Genomic DNA, 17,995 nt, shown 5'->3' with positions numbered 1-17,995 from the left:
AGGTTCGGTCTCACCTTTTCTGGTCCACAGTCTTGGAGACGCTATGGGCCATCAAGTTCAGTTGCTTTACAGATTGTAGGAAATGACTCCACAGGGTCCGTGAGCCTGTGACTTAAAACAAAAAACACCTGGTTTAATAGAAAAATAAATAGGTTGGACTAACCCGAGCCAGTTCAGAGCTGACACAATTCCTTGTACTTAGTAAAGGCTGGATCGACGTTAATGAACTAACGATTTCACTCATCTGGAGCGCATGCGCTTCCCGCTCACAGGTGTGTCATTCAGCAGCCTGGCCAGCCTCCTGCTTTTTGTTTTTTGCCAACAAACTTTGCTTGAGAGCCACCCTGAGACTGGCACTGCTTTCAACAGTTGTTCTTTCGGATGAGGCTGTGTCTCTAAAAATACTGCCCACTCCAGAGTATTCTGCAGCCTCCCATAGGTAACACAGTAGCCCGTAGCCCGACTCTTCCAGGCAAGATGTTCTTCCCTCTAGCTCCCATCTGGTTCCACGTCCTGTGAGTGGTCAGCAGTGAAGACAGCAGGTGGACTTCTTAATCCTCTGTATCTCTGAAAATATATGGACTTTCTTCTCAGCCTTCTCTTTTCCCACTAGAAATCTCTAGCTACGAAATCTTTCTCAAAAGTGCTGCTTCCCAGTTTGGTTTTTTTTCATTTTGCTTTTTTGCCTACATCCCTCTCCAATTTACAGTTTGCTCATAGCACGAATACCATGGTTGAAGCTTAGTCATCTACTGGATCTGGTTTTAGGTAGTCATGTTTCTTTTTTTTACATAAACTCCAGTTCTAATTTGAGGATTTTGCTATACTGACTCAGTATTGAATCTTCTTTACCAAAGTCTTAACATGCTCAAGCATGTAAACAACTCAGTTCCTTGCTTTATCCTATCATAAAACCAGCGGTGAGTTTCCCGTGACTCAGCCTCATCATCCTCTTCCCCACGACCGTGCCTGACCCTGTGCCTACACTCTGGGAGCCAGGAGTCGTGTCCTGGATTTGCACCCTTGCAGGGACAACAGACAGCGTTCTGTGCATTTATTTTCAGCCACATCTGTTTTCCATTTTTGTGCCTGGCAATTGTCTGACCTGATTGCACAAGGTCATCATTTACCAGAGACAAATGATTTACCTATCTGACTATGAGTCATGTGTGGGAAAAGTAACTGCTTATTTAGCTTTTATGGTGTCTCGGTCATGATCGGCAGGAAGGAATGCGTATTCTTTATATTCCATCCTATTGATCTGTTGGAGGCATCTCACCCAGGCTTTGGATGCGTCCCCGGTGTCTTGCAGCTTCTGAAGAAACGTGCTCAGAGCCAGCCTTCCCCAGGCAGGGCTGCCCAGCTTCCGAAGTCCAACCTGAGGTTACCATGCTTCTGAGATCTGTTGCCTCAGTTCTCTGAGTCTGCATTCTTGCAGGGTCAGATGTCACAGATGGCATCAGGCCCTGAGGACGCTGGAAGTAATCATTAATGCAGGGCGATGTTCCCTATCCAAAAATGAAAGCAAATTAGTCTCAGAAGCTTTCTTGTTCAATCAGAATTAATACAAAACAAGTGGAACTCTTCGTAAAGTTTGGTCTGTTTGATTTTGTTTGTTAGGCAGATACGAAGCTGAAAAAATTGTCTTCTGTGTCATCAGTGTTACCAGTTCCAATATAGCTCTTCCTAGATAGTTGTGACGAATGCATAATAAATCCGCTCTGCAGTTTCCCATGAAAACTGAGCCCTTCTCCAGGTTGTCATGAGCCTCCTCCTGATGGAACAACTTAGAAATCAATGTATAAAATGGCCATCTGCAGGCTTCACCAGAACTGAAACACCAAAAAACACCCCTGACATATATCACACGGTCCTTCTATATATGCTGGACATCCTGGGATACCACTGAGGGGCTAAGAAAGCAAGAAAGCCGGGTGACACCAGAGCAACAACCAGGGACCTTGAACCTTATCAGATGTGAACTTTTTGACAGTGTTTGTTGCCTTAAATTTTTTGTTTTGACTATTTATAGTCCAGGTAGCCTTGACCTATTTTCTTACTTTTTCTTAAATAAATAATTGGCCCCAAATTATTTATTCTTAAATAAATAATTGGCCCCAGCAAATATCAGTAATTTTTTAAGTTCTATATACCTTTCTTTAACATATTGTTTATCTGAAATAGTTTCTCTTAGGAGCAGAGAGGCTGAGCTAGGGAATCAGAATATTAGGTATTTTTGCCCCTGGGTCCATCCCTGCCTACTTTTGTCACCTTGGCCTCGTTGCTGGAATCTCTCTGGGCCTTGGTAGTAGAGAGTTCTGGAAGCTTTGAGTGCCCGCCATGCCCTCCAGCCTTTACAAGGAACAGAACGCTCCCAGGTCTGGTTCTTCCCGTTTGGAGGTGCCACATCTTTGTGTGGGTAACCTGCTTGCCCGTGGTGTCAGGGACCCCCAAGACCACCCTAGTTGTGATCACTTCCTAGGAAGACACAGCGTATATTAGTACTTGTGGCTATGATTTATTGCAGCAAAAGGATAGAAAGCAAAATCAGCAAAGGGAAAAGGTGCATGGGATGAAGTCTGGAGGGAACCAGGCACAAGCTTCTAGGGGTCCTCTCCTGATGGAGTCACACAGGATGTGTTTAATCCCCCCGGCAATGCATTGCAACAGCATGTGTGAAGTGACGCCAATCAGGGAAGCTCCTTGGAAACTCCTTGGGGCTGATCACAGGCAGCCTCTGCCTGGCATGTACCAAAGTTCCAGACTCCTAGAAGGAAAGCAGGTGTTCATCATAAACCACATGGTACGAACAGTTAAGGCATAGTGGTCCTCTCTTATTAATTCTTGAAATGGTAGCGTCTCCCAAAATCCGAGTCCCCAGATGTGCCAACCTTGCAAACAGGGCTCTCTGAGGCGAGCAGTCTCAGAAACTGAGAGTGTCCACCCCGAATGGCAGAGAGCAATGCCTAAACCGAAAGCAACTCCAAACAGACAGGAAGTAAGGAGGCCGAATGGTGTCAGAAGGCTCCACCCATCCATATGGGACAGTCGGTAATGAACCAGTCCCAGAATGCCTTCAGTATTTGGAACACTGTTCTGCCGCTTGCTTTTGCTCATTCTACAGTAGACCATGAATGACATTCCTTGCCAGATCCAACTGTCATATTTAAAAGTTCAGTTGTACTTATTTCATGGTATACATATACTGTATTTTTCCATGCGTGTTGGTATACATTTTGCTTATTTTTAAATGCTTAAAATGAAGGAAAGTTTTTTAAGAATTCCTCTTCTATTTCATGTTTTCTACACATTTAATAAATTGGGAACTCTCTTCTTCCCGTTTCTAGCCTGTGACCCAAACAACAAACGTCTTCGTCAGATCAAGGACCAGATTCTAACAGACTCTAGGTACAATCCCAAGATCCTCTTTCAATTGCTGTTGGATACTGCACAGTTTGAGTTTATACTCAAAGAGGTAAAACCCTTGAATAAATAATCATCAACATCTTAGTGTTTTTATGCTTAAAAATACTTTTAAAGGATTAGGGTTCCGTAACTGTATCTCTGACTCAGGCTGCGGAGTCTAGCTGTCTGAGATAGTTCTTACACTAAAAGGACAGGATTAAACATTTAACAGGCATTTAGTGCCAACTGCCAGGGAGGAGACAGTGGCGGGGGAAATTGTACAAGACTGTGGAGGTGGCAGTCTAGTGAGGAATATGAACAGTAATCAGAGAACTGCACTAATGAAAATGTAAATACAGGGGCACCTGGGTGGCTCAGTCGTTAAGCATCTGCCTTTGGCTCAGGTCATGATCCCAGGGTCCTGGGATCGAGCCCCCACATCGGGCTCCCTGCTCAGCGGGAAGCCTGCTTCTCCCTCTCCCACTCCCCCTGTTTGTGTTCCCTCTCTCGCTGTGTCTCTCTCACTGTCAAATAAATAAATAAAATCTTTAAAAAAAAGAAAAAAAATGTAAATAAAAACTGAGAGACGTGCTCTAAAGGAAAGGAACATAGTTCTCTGAGGACCTAAAATCAAAGATGCTATCCCCAACTTCCCTGAGAAGAGAAGCAAGAGCTTCTGAAGGGACCCGAAGGAGGAACCTGTCAGAGTTAGCTAAGACAAAGGTTGGGAGCATTCTGGAGACCATGCCAGAGAGAGGGCAGAACATGCCCAAGTCCTCTCGGGTAGGGAACAGCATGACCAGTTCAAGGACCAGAAAGACCAGTTGGCTAGAGGGGAGAGAACGAGAAAAAGTGGTATGATATGAGGTTGAAGAGTGGGCAGGAGCCAACCCAGGCCTGGCCTTGTAGGATTTCAGTCTTCATCTGAAAAGCCATGAGAACCTGTTAGAAAGGGCTTTTTTTTTTTAATGTTCTGTTAATCACCATACATTACATCATTAGTTTTTGATGTAGTGTTCCGTGATTCGTTGTTTGCATGTAACACCCAGTGCTAGAAAGGGCTTTTAAGTAGGGTGAAGGATTTGCAATTCAACAAGGCTGACTTAAGGATTTTAAGGATTTTGAGTTCCCCGAAGGAAATTTTGAGGTTGGTCAGTCTTAGGGCTAAAAAAGCCTCTGTGGGCGTAATAAAAATGGCAGATACCCAGGAATGCCTACGTTCTGGAACCAGTAGCTTTGGGGTTTTGGAGCAGGTGGGCCCAGGAACTAGCCATGGATATTAATGCCCATTCAGAACTGATCTTCACCTTGCCTCAGTCCGGTTAGTGGTATGCTAGATGTTTCTTTTTTTCTAGGTATGCGAGGACACTGTGTTCCCCCATTAAGTAGCTCAGGAAAAGTACATGCTGCTTATTAACATCATGCTAATGCATGCTAATGCACGTGCTGAGTGTTTTCAGTGCCTTGTCTGGGTATCACTTTGTAAGATCAGAGAAACGCTACCCCTTTTTGATCTCTTTAATAATGTTAATGTTTTCCCTCTGAATAGCAAATCATTATTAAATACCTGCTCTGTTCCCAGCTAGGTGCTAGGAATTCAAAAATGAACAAGGCATGTCCCTGCCATCAAGGAGCTCTCAGTACAGTGGGGAAGAGAGACAGATTAAGCCAACATGAGAAACCAAGAAAGATCCAAGAGCAGGAAACCAGGCATCTTATTTTTTGATCAAAGCAAACTTCAGAGGCAAGTGAGAGTCGCCCCCGAAGAATCAATGCACTCAGTCCAGTTAGGATCCTGAACCGAGCGCCAGTTCCCCAAGAGTTCTGTAGCTCAGTGTTGTTGCATGGAAATCAGGACAGGTCTGGGTCATCTGCCTAGCCAAGCCTGCATTTCTAATCATTAATCTTTTTCTGGAATCTGTTGGAATAGAAAGGGCAGCTTCCTTCAGTCTGTTCCGGTAGAGGGAAAAGAAGACCAATCGTTAAAGATCTTCAAAAGAGAAAGATCTGGTAGAAAGAAAAGAAACCAACTACCCAATTCAAATCAAGCAAAACAATAATACATTTCAGCTCAGTTTGTTAACTGACCTCGCACCCCAACCGTTTTTCTAGAATCACCTTCTGATTCTCCTATAAACACACTAATTGGACCTGTGTTTCTTGTAATCTTTATATGAAGGTGCATCTCCTAATTGAAGGACCATCCCCTATTCCAAATTCCATCTTAACAAGATATGAAACCTGTGAGTTCAACCTGTAAATGAGTGTTGGAAGGGCTTCAAGCCATTCGATCTGTGATGAAGGCCTCCCAATGTTATTTTTGTCACTGCTGCTTTGTCACCTGGCACTGATTGATCCCAGGCATTCAAAAAGATAGGGCAGACTATAAATAATTCTGACTGTTCCTCATCCTATTACTTTTCATTGCTTAATCATCCCGCCTGATCACTAAGATACCTTTTCCTCTGGCCCCACAAAATTCCACCAGTCTTGATCCTTTTGTCTGCAATGAAGTCTTCATCTTTTAAAATTCATTTTGATGCTGAGGAATGAAGAATTTCTTAAAAGAAAAATCCATATACTCTCATATTTACCCCTTAGGAGCCCAATGAAATAAATCCCTATACGTTTGTGACATACCTGAAATATGTTTCTAAAGTTTGTTTCAAGGAAAAACAAAACAAAACAAAACCTTGAGACACACCATTTCCTCCTCTGCCCAACCCTTTATAGGATTTTAATTTTATGAAAAGTGAGTTCATAAACAGACCTACTGTGTGATGAAAAAGAAAGAACTTTTGTGGGTAATTTAGTTCATTCTCCACTCATCAGACTAGATAATCCTCAGCCTTCCCTGACCTTAGAATAGGTATGACCCCAGAAATTGTTACTTAGAAAGGACCTTAGAGCAGTGGCCACCAAATTTCATGTCATACTAAAAATGCTGATTCTTGGGTCGACCCAAGACCTTCTGAACCAGAATCTTCAAGGGTGGGGCTTGGGACTCTGAGAAGTATAAAGCCATCCAGGTGATGCTTATGTGCATCATAAGATGCCTGAGAACCACTGTCTTAGTGATCCAGCTTTGCCCCTCGATTTGTACAAAGTAGGACAGCTTAAGAGATGACGTCAGGGTAATGTTACTTTTAGGCATATATTTTTATAATAAATTGGGTTTCGCTCAGGCTTTCTTGGTAAACTGCCTAATCTGGACTTCCTCTTAAGTAATTCTTTTCTGTCTCTTTCAACAGATGTTCAAGCAAATGCTTTCAGAAAAGCAAGCCAAATGGGAGCATTACAAAAAGGAGGGTTCAGAGCGGATGACAGAGCTTGCTGACGTCTTTTCAGGAGTGAAACCCCTAACCCGAGTGGAGAAAAATGGTAATTGCTGAAGAGGAAATACTGGTGTGTTTGAAATGTACACACAAATGACTGGAAAGCAGCAGAGTAAAAAGTCCTTACGTTGTCGTCATTGTATGCTAGGAGGTTGCTAATGAAGATCTGAAGCTTAGTTTTAGCTGCCTCTAGCTTTGTGCTCCCTGGGGCAATCCTCATAGCCTCTCTGGACTTGAGGTTTCTTACTTTGGAAGTATGAGATTGGGCTAGAGGGGTTGTTATACTCTGGTTCATAGTCCATAGGGTCATAATTCATCCCCCACCTTCACCATAGTATGCACCACTGGTGTGTCAGCTCATGTGCATTTGGGGGGGAGGGAGAAAAGGACCTAACTGTCCTGATCTCGGGACACTTCCCTCAAGAATATTACTAACTACTAACATAGATGGTATGCAAGATTCTCGGCTTCTAATCATGTTTGCTGCTTCCCCCCCAGTGCGCCTGCCATCTAGTGGCAGAAGAGGGGACCTGCAGATTTTTTGAAACATTGCTCAAGTCTTACTTTAATGATGTTAATTCCGCTTCTTCTAGGAAATTTTATCTGTAGGAAAATTATGGTATCACTTAACATTTTTATATAGATAGAAGCTTTTCAAAATGCCCCCGAATTACCATTCTGATTTTTAAGATGACAAACTATCTTTTTAATGCTTAATGTTTAACTATGAGATTCATTTCTGATAAAGTTAATTATACAGTAGAATAGTATAGCTTTTTGTTTAAAAAAAAAGCTTAATTGTATAGCTTTTTAAAAAAAAAAAAAACCACTATTTTTAATCAGTATGATCTTGTGATTACTGTATTTGGCTTTTGTTGATTTATTTGATGCTGAATGGTTGGCCTAAAATGTATTTGCAAGTTACTTTATTATTCCTAGTGGGAAAAGTTGGCTGTGTTTTTAATCATGTGATAGAAATTGGCAACATGTTTTGCAGGTCACTACATTGTGTCTAGAAAACAAGGAACCACCTGTAACAATCTAACCAGATTAGTTTTTGAGAATCAGGCACATTCATCTTTGTTCTAATCACCCTTAGGTTCTTATAAATCCTAACATCCTTTCAAAGGTCATTCAGAACAAGATCTTCTACTTTATCTGGCTATATAGTATATTTCAGCTTAGGAAGAACTTCCACATATGTTTCTTGTCTGAGATGCTGTGAATAAACATCTGTATTCTTGTTTTACATGTAAAGAAATCAAGCTGTAAAAGGTAGTCACTCGCTGAAGGTAACAAAGGTTCAGAGCCTGGATCGAGCTCGGCACCTCAGACCTGAACCCTGTGCTCTTTCTGCTACTCCAGAGCTGTCCCTCAGTCTTACCAAAAAAAAAAAAAAAAAAATCTTTAAAATTACAACTAGTGTCCCTCATACCAGTTCTTGAAATAACAGGATTATAAGCCCTTAAGTGCTTTTATTAAAGTGAAATCATCCCATTGATAAAACAACAACAATAACAACAAAAACTTTAGGGAACCAGCTTGGTGAGTTAAAAAGAGCAAAGCCTTTGAATCTGGCCAGACCAGTGAGAAAATCCTGGCTCTGCCATTTAATAACCGTGACCCTGCCTGGGATCCGTAACGTCCCTGGGCATCAGCTGCCTGATCTGAGAAATGCCTTCTAATTCCTACCTCCATAAATTGTGAAGATTCAATGAGACAAGCTTCGAGCTTTGCCTGCCATACTGAGGGTCCCCAGAGCATGTTGGTGCCCTTCCCTTTCTCTGCGGTGTGAAATTGGTTTGTGAATGCGAACGGCTCCCTCCCCAGCTGTTCAGATCATCCCTCACACTCCTGACGTGTTGCCCCTCATTGCCCTCCAAGACGTGCCATTGTCCTTTTTGTCCCAAAGCTGCTGCCCATGTCTGTCCTCTCACCTAGGGACAAACCATCCCTGTGCCTCTCTCTCTCCCCATCCTCGCTTTTGCAGAAAACCCTCCCCAGGAACTCTGTATCCCATCTTTCGTTTCCTTCCCGGTTCCTCCCTGCTCCTCTGCCCACCGTTGCACACTTGTGTTCACCTGCCAGGTGTTAGGCTGAGCCACTGATGTAGAAAGTTCCCTCTCTTGTTCCAGGTCATATGCCCCGAGGCATTTTGGTGGTTATTGTGTGGAGAATCTCCGAGGGCGCTGTCAGGTGCACAGCGAGAGCTCTGTGAACAAGACCTAGATTTGTAAAGGGTTCCTGAATAGATTAAAAGCCACAGCTATGGGAATCCTGGGGTCTCAGCAGTCTCTCCTTGTTTCTGTGTTCATAGAAAACCTGCAGGCTTGGTTCAGAGAGATCTCAAAACAAATTCTGTCTTTAAATCATGATGATTCCACTGCTGCAGGCAGGAAAACGGTGCAGCTCATACAAGCTTTGGAGGAGGTAAGAAAACCCTTCTTAAATGGCGGTGCTTGGATCATGAATCATAGTTTCTGACCCACCCAGCAATCTGGTCCTGGAAATATTTCTGAGAGAATATTTCATCAGAAGCAACAAAAAGCATACTCTGCTCCCTGTAATATTATATCCAGTGTCCTAAAATTGGGAAAATAATGAAGTGATCAGCATGAAGAGAATGCCAACAAAAATGATGACATTTCCACTTGCAGAAACATGTAGTCTTGGAAAAATAATGATGAAGACAATATAGAAACATCAGGGAAATTGTGGTTAAGGCAGCAAAAGCTAAAACACCACCACACTGTAGGCACCATTTCTAGATCAGGGAAGAGTTTGGGGGGAAAAACTACAAAGGGATACACAACCATAACCATAGTTATATAATGATCATATGCTTATAAGTGATGTTTTCTTTTCCGGAAAAAAAGAAATAGTTCGTTTTTTATCTACTCAAATTCAAAAAAGGATTATTATATTTTCCCACTCTTGAAATTTTAATTGTATGCTTATAACTGCGTTTAAAATTAAAAATAAAAGCCTCAATGAGAACAATAACCGTCAACTATTTAAAACATCATCCATACTTACTTGGAACCCTGTTCAACTGGTATAAGTATATATCTTTAGAGAGAGAAGTAATACTTTATTTGGCATTTATAGGCTCTTTTTTTTTTTGAGAGATTTGTTGGTTATTGTTAATGGCAACACAAAACAGTTCTCCATTGTTAGTGCGTCAGTTTCCCTAGCCAGAAATTCCCAACTTGTACTGTCCCTATTTTGCTCGTTTCCTGGATCTTTTAGTCTGCAGTACAACTATAAACAACTCTGTAAATGTCAGAGGCTTTTTATCGTTTGTGTTATTTATTTCGGCAATGGCCCAGGCACCTTGAATATAAACAATTTTCGGACACTGGGGAATCATTATTTTGTTTTATGGAGTCCAAAAAAAGAACTTAATAATGTCGAAATGCCAGCACCCTGGTTGTGATGTGACTTCTACTCTGTTTTTTAGCAAACCTGCAAATCTTCAGAATTAAGAGGATTTTTTTTTTGATTCATTAAAATATTTATTGAGCAGCTAGGGAGATACAGAAGTGATTAAAACATCATCAAAGAGGTGAGGCAGATGCACACATCACAGAAAGCCAAGTGTAAGGGGTCACTGAATCTCAGCAGTCAAAAGAAAAGTGCTTTAGGAGATCAAGAATGAGATTGCTTCCAGGAGGATTTTCTAATATGTGTTTATTGATGCTAAAATAGAAGACAGAAGTATCCACTCATTCTGTCATATACATACACAGTAAAAAGAGTAGAACATTTTCTAATCCTAGGAACCTGTGCATTACATTATGACTTGGCTTATACGTTTCTAAAATTATTTGAAATAGAAATTTTGCCAAGAAATTCTTAGTAAGTAGCATGCCTTTCTTAAAGTGTTTTCAGGGAAAAATAAACACCACAGAAGCCATTTGGAATTTTCTAATTAAATGTATTTATGTGACACAGGTTCAAGAATTTCATCAGTTGGAATCAAATCTGCAAGTCTGTCAGTTTCTTGCTGATACTCGCAAGTTTCTTCACCAAATGATCCGAACCATTAACATTAAAGAGGAGGTCCTGATCACAATGCAGATCGTTGGGGACCTTTCTTTTGCTTGGCAATTAATTGACAGGTAATGTGGTCAGCCTAACATTTCCCCTATATGAAGGCCACCATGGGTGTCTCCTTACCACTGATCTCTCTTTACAGATTCACATCCATCATGCAAGAGAGCATAAGGGTAAACCCATCCATGGTTACTAAACTCAGAGCTACATTCCTGAAGGTAAGCAAAGAAACAATTAGATCACATTCTCAGTCACTAGGGAGGAACTGGTCTTCGTTACTACCTCATGCATGAAATCAGTCCAAGATTTCATTCTTTTAGAAAGTTAGGTAATTTAAGTCTTTTTACAGACTGAAAATTGTTAGCAGTTTTCCCACGAGCGCACAGTTTCAAAAGATGCCATGAATATTTGAAGTTTCAATTAACATAAGTTGGATGTCTTACAGAAAATAGTTTTTAAGTTAAAAAATACATTTTTTAAGTTCTACCAATATACTAAAAATGTGGGTCCTTTTTTCTCTAGATGTGAATTAATTCCTTTCCCTTACTCATTTAAAAAATTCTTATTGAACCTCTGGTACAAACTAGGATCCCCTCTAAAGATAAGGGAATAGCAGTTAACAATACAAATAGGGCCCTTGCTCTCAAGGTAACTTCAGATCGAGATAAATGAGCAAATAATTGACTCACTGTCTTCTGACCGAGTCACCTTGTATTTCAATTCTTAGGTGCACTTTCTTTCCTATTTAAACATCTCTGTGATTGGGGATGGGTTTTATCATTGGCAGCATATCAAAGTTCACTTGTCAGCATTTTCTTTCTTTCTGAGTGGTACATAAAATAACAGCACTTCATACATGCTGTGACGTCTTCGATTGGATGCAGTACAGTGATCCACCCATCACGGTGTCTGATTTCCATCCAAGAGTAGCTGTCTCCTGTAGCGCAGGAGCTCTCAGACTCGAGGGGCCTCTGAATCACCTAGAAGGCCTGTCCCAACACAGATGGCTGGACCGTGCCCCCAGAGCTTCTGACTAAGTAAATCTGGGGTGGGACTCAAGAGCCAGCATCTCTAACTAGTTCCCAGCTGGTGCTGGTGCTGCTGGTCCAGGGCCTGCAGTTTGAGAACCGCTGCCATAGCAGATGACTGTTCTTAAAAAACTGTATCATTGTCAGAAACTATTAATGAACTTTGATGAAGTTCAGTGGTTGTTGCTTTCTCCTGGGTAGGACCCAAGACTCTTCCTAGAAAGAGAGATTTCTAGGACTTTTTGAGATGGAGAAACAGATAATACCTACTTTTCTTTCAGCTTGCCTCTGCCCTTGATCTTCCCCTTCTTCGAATTAATCAAGCAAATAGTCCTGATCTTCTCAGTGTGTCTCAATATTATTCTGGTGAATTGGTGTCCTATGTGAGAAAGGTAAGAAATGCGTCAAGGTGATATTTATTTTATTGGCAAACTAACTTCTATTTGAAGACAAAAAGGATGCTTGGGGCCCTATAAAAAGTATACCTGTGTTCTCTTCCCTTATTCTTAACTTGATTCCAGAAATTTGCAATATCTGAATATAAACTTACTCTTACTGGTACTATGGATACGCAGATGTGTTTTACTTCCAAAGAACTTTTACATCTGTTTGTTTTTTTTTTTCAGTGCTGGTGATATTAACCCCCACTTTGTAGGTACAGAAACTGAAATAGAGATTATATTGGCTTCCACAGAGTCCCAGAGCTAGCTGGTAAAAGAGCCAGATCTAGATCCGGCATATATATCCTAGTTAGAACTTAAAGTTTTCAGAGGAATTTTGATCCTGTTTCAGTAACTTACGGTACAGCGTGGAGCCCAGCAGACCTGGGTTTAAAATTTACCCATGTCACATACTGAGTGCTCTGTAACCATGTTACTAACACCTCTGATCCTCAGTCTTTGAAGCGTTTGTAATGTGGAAAAGATACATCTTTTTGCTCCCTGTGTATGAGGATTAGCTTTATATCTTGCGAGCAGTTCATGTTTGAAAGAACGTAGCTGTGTGCCTGAGAGCAGATGTTTAAACAGCTCTTGTTAAGTCCCTTACCATCCCTTCCTGTAGCCAAGTGGCTCCTTATACACACTGGTACTGTCTCCCTGCCATCCTAGCATTTATCAGCTAAGAAAAACAAAAGAGATGGTCAACTCTTTTTCCGCTTCTCTCTTTCACTGAAGGTTTTGCAGATCATTCCAGAAAGCATGTTTACTTCTCTCCTAAAGATCATAAAGCTTCAGACCCACGATATCATTGAGGTGCCGACCCGCCTGGACAAAGACAAGCTGAGGGACTATGCTCAGCTTGGCCCACGATACGAGGTGGCGTGTCCCTTTGACTTCTGCCTTTTGATATTTAAAACCCAAACCATGATGTGTCCCAGGTCTGTGTCGCCTGCCATATCCCTAGGACCTCCAGACCTATTCTCATTTGTTTTTTCCTACTCTCAGTGTAACTGTTTGTGCCAAGTTACTGCAGCCATACCTGCATTTGTTACCTGGTCCCGGAGTTACTTAAGGCCTCGCCAGCCTGAGTGTCCTCAGAGGAAGTGGAGTTCAGCTGGTCACTTTTCACCTGAACGGTCCTGGCGAATCAGCCCTTCTTCGCTTCGGGCTAGATTGCCCAGACTCTTCACAGTCGAGCAAAGTCATCTGGGTTCCATTAGCCATTTCCTCCAGCCAGACTTTAAAGCCTACTCAGTAGTCGAGCAGCCTCAGGGGTTGTTCTTTCCAAATACCTCTGCTTTTCTTTCCCCCTAAACTTAAAAGATGTGAAAGAGTGAAATCAAGTGGAAATTGACAATAGGAAGCCCACTGTCATTACATTTCATCCCAGGGTCAGTTTTACATCCTCTCTGACACAACTCCAAAAATTACATCAGGAATTTGGATTTTTCAAGCTTTGAATTTATGTATTTATGCACATTCAAAAATACAGCATTGGTCTACCTTATCTATGTCTCCTTGTGTTGCTTGGGGAAAAAAAAGTAGAACGCAGGAAAGGGGAGATTACCTTGTTAGGGTCTTGATGAGCCTTTTCTACGTGGAAAGGACCATCGATCTTATGGAATCCTGCCTTTTATGCATGAGAAACTGAGGCCCAAAGAAGGGGAAATGATTGGTCAGCATTTAAAGAATGATTTCATGTCTGCTGACCCCGTTCCCAGCGTGGCTACCAGTGGTCTCTCGGTTCCATCACGGCGCCTCATTTCTGACCGGGACATGTCATTCCTGCTGTCTTGGTTCATCCAGGACTATCAGCCAATTATTTTCACTTCCCGTAGAAACGATGGGTCTTTTATCAGAAATACTTAATTAACTTCTTTTTCTTTGTTAAAGGTTGCCAAGCTCACTCATGCTATTTCCATTTTTACTGAAGGCATCTTAATGATGAAGACAACTTTGGTTGGCATCATCAAGGTAACGGCTTTCGTGCTGGTTCATGTGACCTCATAGACTCTTTGTTTGGATTACTGTGGTGGCTCTCCCATGGGGAACAGGGAATGACGTCATCTTGTGTCCCCTGCTGTTTCACATTCAGCTCTTGATCTTCACTTTACTCATTTATTGATGGAGGAAGAGAGAGCATTATAATCCTGATTTTTCATCCATACCCAGGAGTTAGTTAAATCTACAAAAAATTTTTCATCCATACCCAGGAGTTAGTTAAATCTACGAAAAATCCATTTAATTGAATTTTCGTAATAACAAAACAAAATGGTTCGATTCCCTTGGCCAGACAGCTGGCTCACTCTCTCCCACCCTTCTTTCCTTTTAGTATTTTTATATTGCATCTCAGGTGCAGAGAGCTGCGGTAATCCTACCCCATTGTCATTGTCTGGCCATTGTCATCACGGATGCATGCAAGCTCCTCTCTTCATCTTTTCTTTCTCATCTGGACGCCCATAGCCATTCCCATCCCCAGTAGCACCCACGCTGTATATTCCATTTCTATCCCCAGAGAGGCTAGTATCTGCATTTTAAGCATGAGGTGTTACTTTATGTGTGCATATGTTTGATTTATTTATTTGTGTTGCTATGAGTTGGGCAGTTGGTTACTTCTTACTGCTGCATAGAATTTTACATTCTACTTAACCATTCCCCGAGGCACAGACACCCATATTGTCTGTTTTCACTCCAACACTCCCCATTATTACAGGCCACTCTGAACATGTCTCTACTTACACCGTGAAAGAATTTCTCCTAAATCTGCCTCCCCAGGAGTTGGGTCACTGGGCCTTAAGGTGTGTTTATACTTAATTTCTCTCAACACCACCAGATTGCCTTCTGAAACGACTGTTTCATGAAATGTCTGCCCACATTTTTCCCAATACTTGTTAGTTCCACAATCTAATTTTGGCTCTCCCAAAGAGTATAAAGTGTTATCTCAATGCTGTTTTCATTTGTAATCCTATGATAACTAGTGATATGCCCATGCACAGGGTTCACGGTGCTTTTATTTTTCATTTATCTGATATCAGTTAGAATCTACATGTTTCCGATTTTTTTTTTAAATGTGTATCTATTGAATTGCCAGATTAACATTTGTGTTACTAAAACCCAAGAAAATAATAGGAAATGAACCTAAATAGGAATGGAACTTTAGTGTGTGGTTTCTGCAGGTATGCTGAAATACTATTGTGCCCTTAGAATTTTTTTAAAAAAGATAGTGGTATTTTATTTTTTGTACAGATTTTATTTATTTGAGAGAGAGAGACAGTGAAAGAGAGCATGAGCGGAGGGTGGGGAGAGGGAGAAGCAGGCTCCCCACTGAGCAGGGAGCCTGACTCTGGGCTCGATCTCAGGACCCCAGGATCATGACCTGAGCCCAAGGCAGATGCTTAACTGAATGAGCCACCCAGGCACCCCCATTGTGCCCCTAGAAAATTAATAGAATCCACTGAACATACTTTAGGCCTGGTGCCAGTTTAATTCAGTTGATATGCAGAGAGTAGACTTGCAGGTTATCACTTCTTACTAATCTGTAAAGTGGTAATAAATCTTAGGACCAGATTAAGTGTCTTACATGCAAAATGACCAGTATAGGAAGGATGTAGTAAAACCTAATAATTAGCAATAATTATCAGAGGACAGCTGATTAAGAAAAATGCAGATCTTTTGCCACAGTCTTTCAGATGAGAACAGGGGGAATATCATCTTGACCACACTCAACCCAGTAGACTGTCTCTGCCAATCTAACCACTCAGGGCTTTCTGTAAGGGATCCTGTAGCCCTCACTAGTCTTTAACCCTCAAATGTTAAGCATCTATTTCAGACACTTGTAAAGAGTATAAGTTGGGGCACCTGGCTGGCGCAGTCCATAGAGCATGCAACTCTTGAACTCAGGGTTGTGAGTTCAAGCTCCACATTGGACGTGGAGCCTACTTAAAAAAAAAAGTGTAAGTTGACTTTAATCCATATGACTTAAAACAAGTAAGATACACACAGAGATGTATGTGTAAATGTGCATTGTTACAGATGGCCAAAAAAATTTTAAAAAGAATAGAGGGGCGCCTGGGTGGCTCAGTCAGTTAAGCATCCGACTCTTGGTCTCAGGGTGGTGATTTCAAGCCCCGCGTTGGGCTTCACGCTGGGCATGGAGCCTACTTAAAAAAGAATAATTAAAAAAGGGGGGTGTGTGCGGCTCAGGTCATGATCTTAGGATCCTGGGATCGAGCCCCGCCTCAGGCTCTCTCCTCAGCAGGGAGTCTCCCTCTTCCTCTGCCCCATCCCCTCTCATGTTCTCTATCTCTCAAATAAATAAAATCTTCAAAAATAATAACAAATAAAAATAATAAATAAAAATTTAAAAAATAGAAATCATCTAGACATTTATCACTCAGAATGGCTGAATATATCATGGTGCGTTTCCAGTGTAGATTGCTCTGCTGCCATTCAAAAAGCTTTTGCCACTGGAAGATTTCTAAAACTCTAAGTGGAAAAAGCAAGTTACAGAACAACGTGTATGTGTGTGTAGTGTGTGTGCGCGCGCATGCACACGTATTATGGTCCCATTTAGATTTTTAAAATTAAATGTGTATTAAGGACAATACGTAGAGAAATTAGTAGAGAAAGGTCTGGAAGATCCGTATGAAAACTGTTAATTAACTGTTGTTAACTTCAGAGGAAGGGATGGAAGCGTGAAGGAAGGGGCTGTCGGAAGGGGGCTTTCTTTAAGCTACAGGCATGCCATACATTGGTGACAGTCTTGGAAGAATTGGAAGGGCCATTTAAGACCTTTAAATTCATGAAACCATTTAACTCTTTCTCACCAAATCTGTTCTTACAAGGAGTATTTCTTCGGAAACTTCATTTTACTTCTTTGATTTTTTTTTCCTTATTGATGATATCTAGTTATAATTTGTTATCGTAAAATAGGGCACAGGTACTGAGAGCTGTAGAAACACTTCTGTACTTTAATAGATTATTACAACCACCACCTAAGTCAAGAAATATCATTTCCCAGCTCCTACCCCAGGATCCTGCTCACGTGCCCTGATCTAATCTCAGTCTCTCCATTTAGAGTTTTATTATCCAAAAGTAAATTTCTCTGGACACTACATTTAAAAAAAATGTTAGGGGCGCCTGGGTGGCTCAGTTGGTTAAGCGACTGCCTTCGGCTCAGGTCATGATCCTGGAGTCCCTGGATCGAGTCCCGCATCGGGCTCCCTGCTCGGCGGGGAGTCTGCTTCTCCCTCTCCTGCTCCCCCCCTCATGCTCTCTCTCTCATTCTCTCTCTCTCTCAAATAAATAAATAAATAAATCTTTAAAAAAATAAAATAAAATAAAATAAAATAAAATAAATTTTAGGGGTGCCTGGGTGGCTCAGTCTGTTAAGCTTCAACTCTTGATTTCAGCTCAGGTCCTGATCTCTTGGGCTTTGGGATCAAGCCCCAGCCCCGTGTCAGGCTCCACGCTCAGCGGGGAGTCTGCTTGAGGATTCTCTCCCTCTGCCCCTCCCCCACTGGCACACGCATGCGCTCTCTCTAAAATAAATAAATCTTCTAAAAAAAATAGAAATAAATTTAAAAAAAAAATGTATCTTTTAAGTCTTTTTTAATCTTCAGGTTTCTCCTCCATTCCTTTCTTTCCTTTATCTGGTGAGGAACCCACAGCCTTTTTTGTTTTTTAATTTTATTTTATTATGTTATGTTAATCACCATACATTACATCATTA

General features: G+C 41.5%; 1 protein-coding gene across 1 annotated transcript in view; it reads left to right on the top strand.

Moving 5' to 3' along the window:
- WASHC5 (WASH complex subunit 5) overlaps positions 1-17,995 on the top strand; it is a 61,253-nt gene that overhangs the window by 18,987 nt on the left and 24,271 nt on the right. The window contains exons 10-17 of the mRNA XM_032415472.1: positions 3,348-3,475; positions 6,657-6,786; positions 9,058-9,170; positions 10,695-10,861; positions 10,939-11,014; positions 12,106-12,216; positions 13,000-13,140; positions 14,158-14,238. Coding sequence (XP_032271363.1) covers positions 3,348-3,475; positions 6,657-6,786; positions 9,058-9,170; positions 10,695-10,861; positions 10,939-11,014; positions 12,106-12,216; positions 13,000-13,140; positions 14,158-14,238 — 947 coding nt within the window. The remainder of the gene's footprint in view (positions 1-3,347; positions 3,476-6,656; positions 6,787-9,057; positions 9,171-10,694; positions 10,862-10,938; positions 11,015-12,105; positions 12,217-12,999; positions 13,141-14,157; positions 14,239-17,995) is intronic.

The sequence above is a fragment of the Phoca vitulina genome, unplaced genomic scaffold (genome assembly GCF_004348235.1).
Source record: "Phoca vitulina isolate PV1807 unplaced genomic scaffold, GSC_HSeal_1.0 scaffold18, whole genome shotgun sequence".
Classification (NCBI taxonomy): Eukaryota; Metazoa; Chordata; class Mammalia; order Carnivora; family Phocidae; genus Phoca; species Phoca vitulina.
The sequence above is the reverse complement of the archived record's forward strand: the minus strand, read 5'-3'. Positions and strand labels throughout refer to the sequence as shown.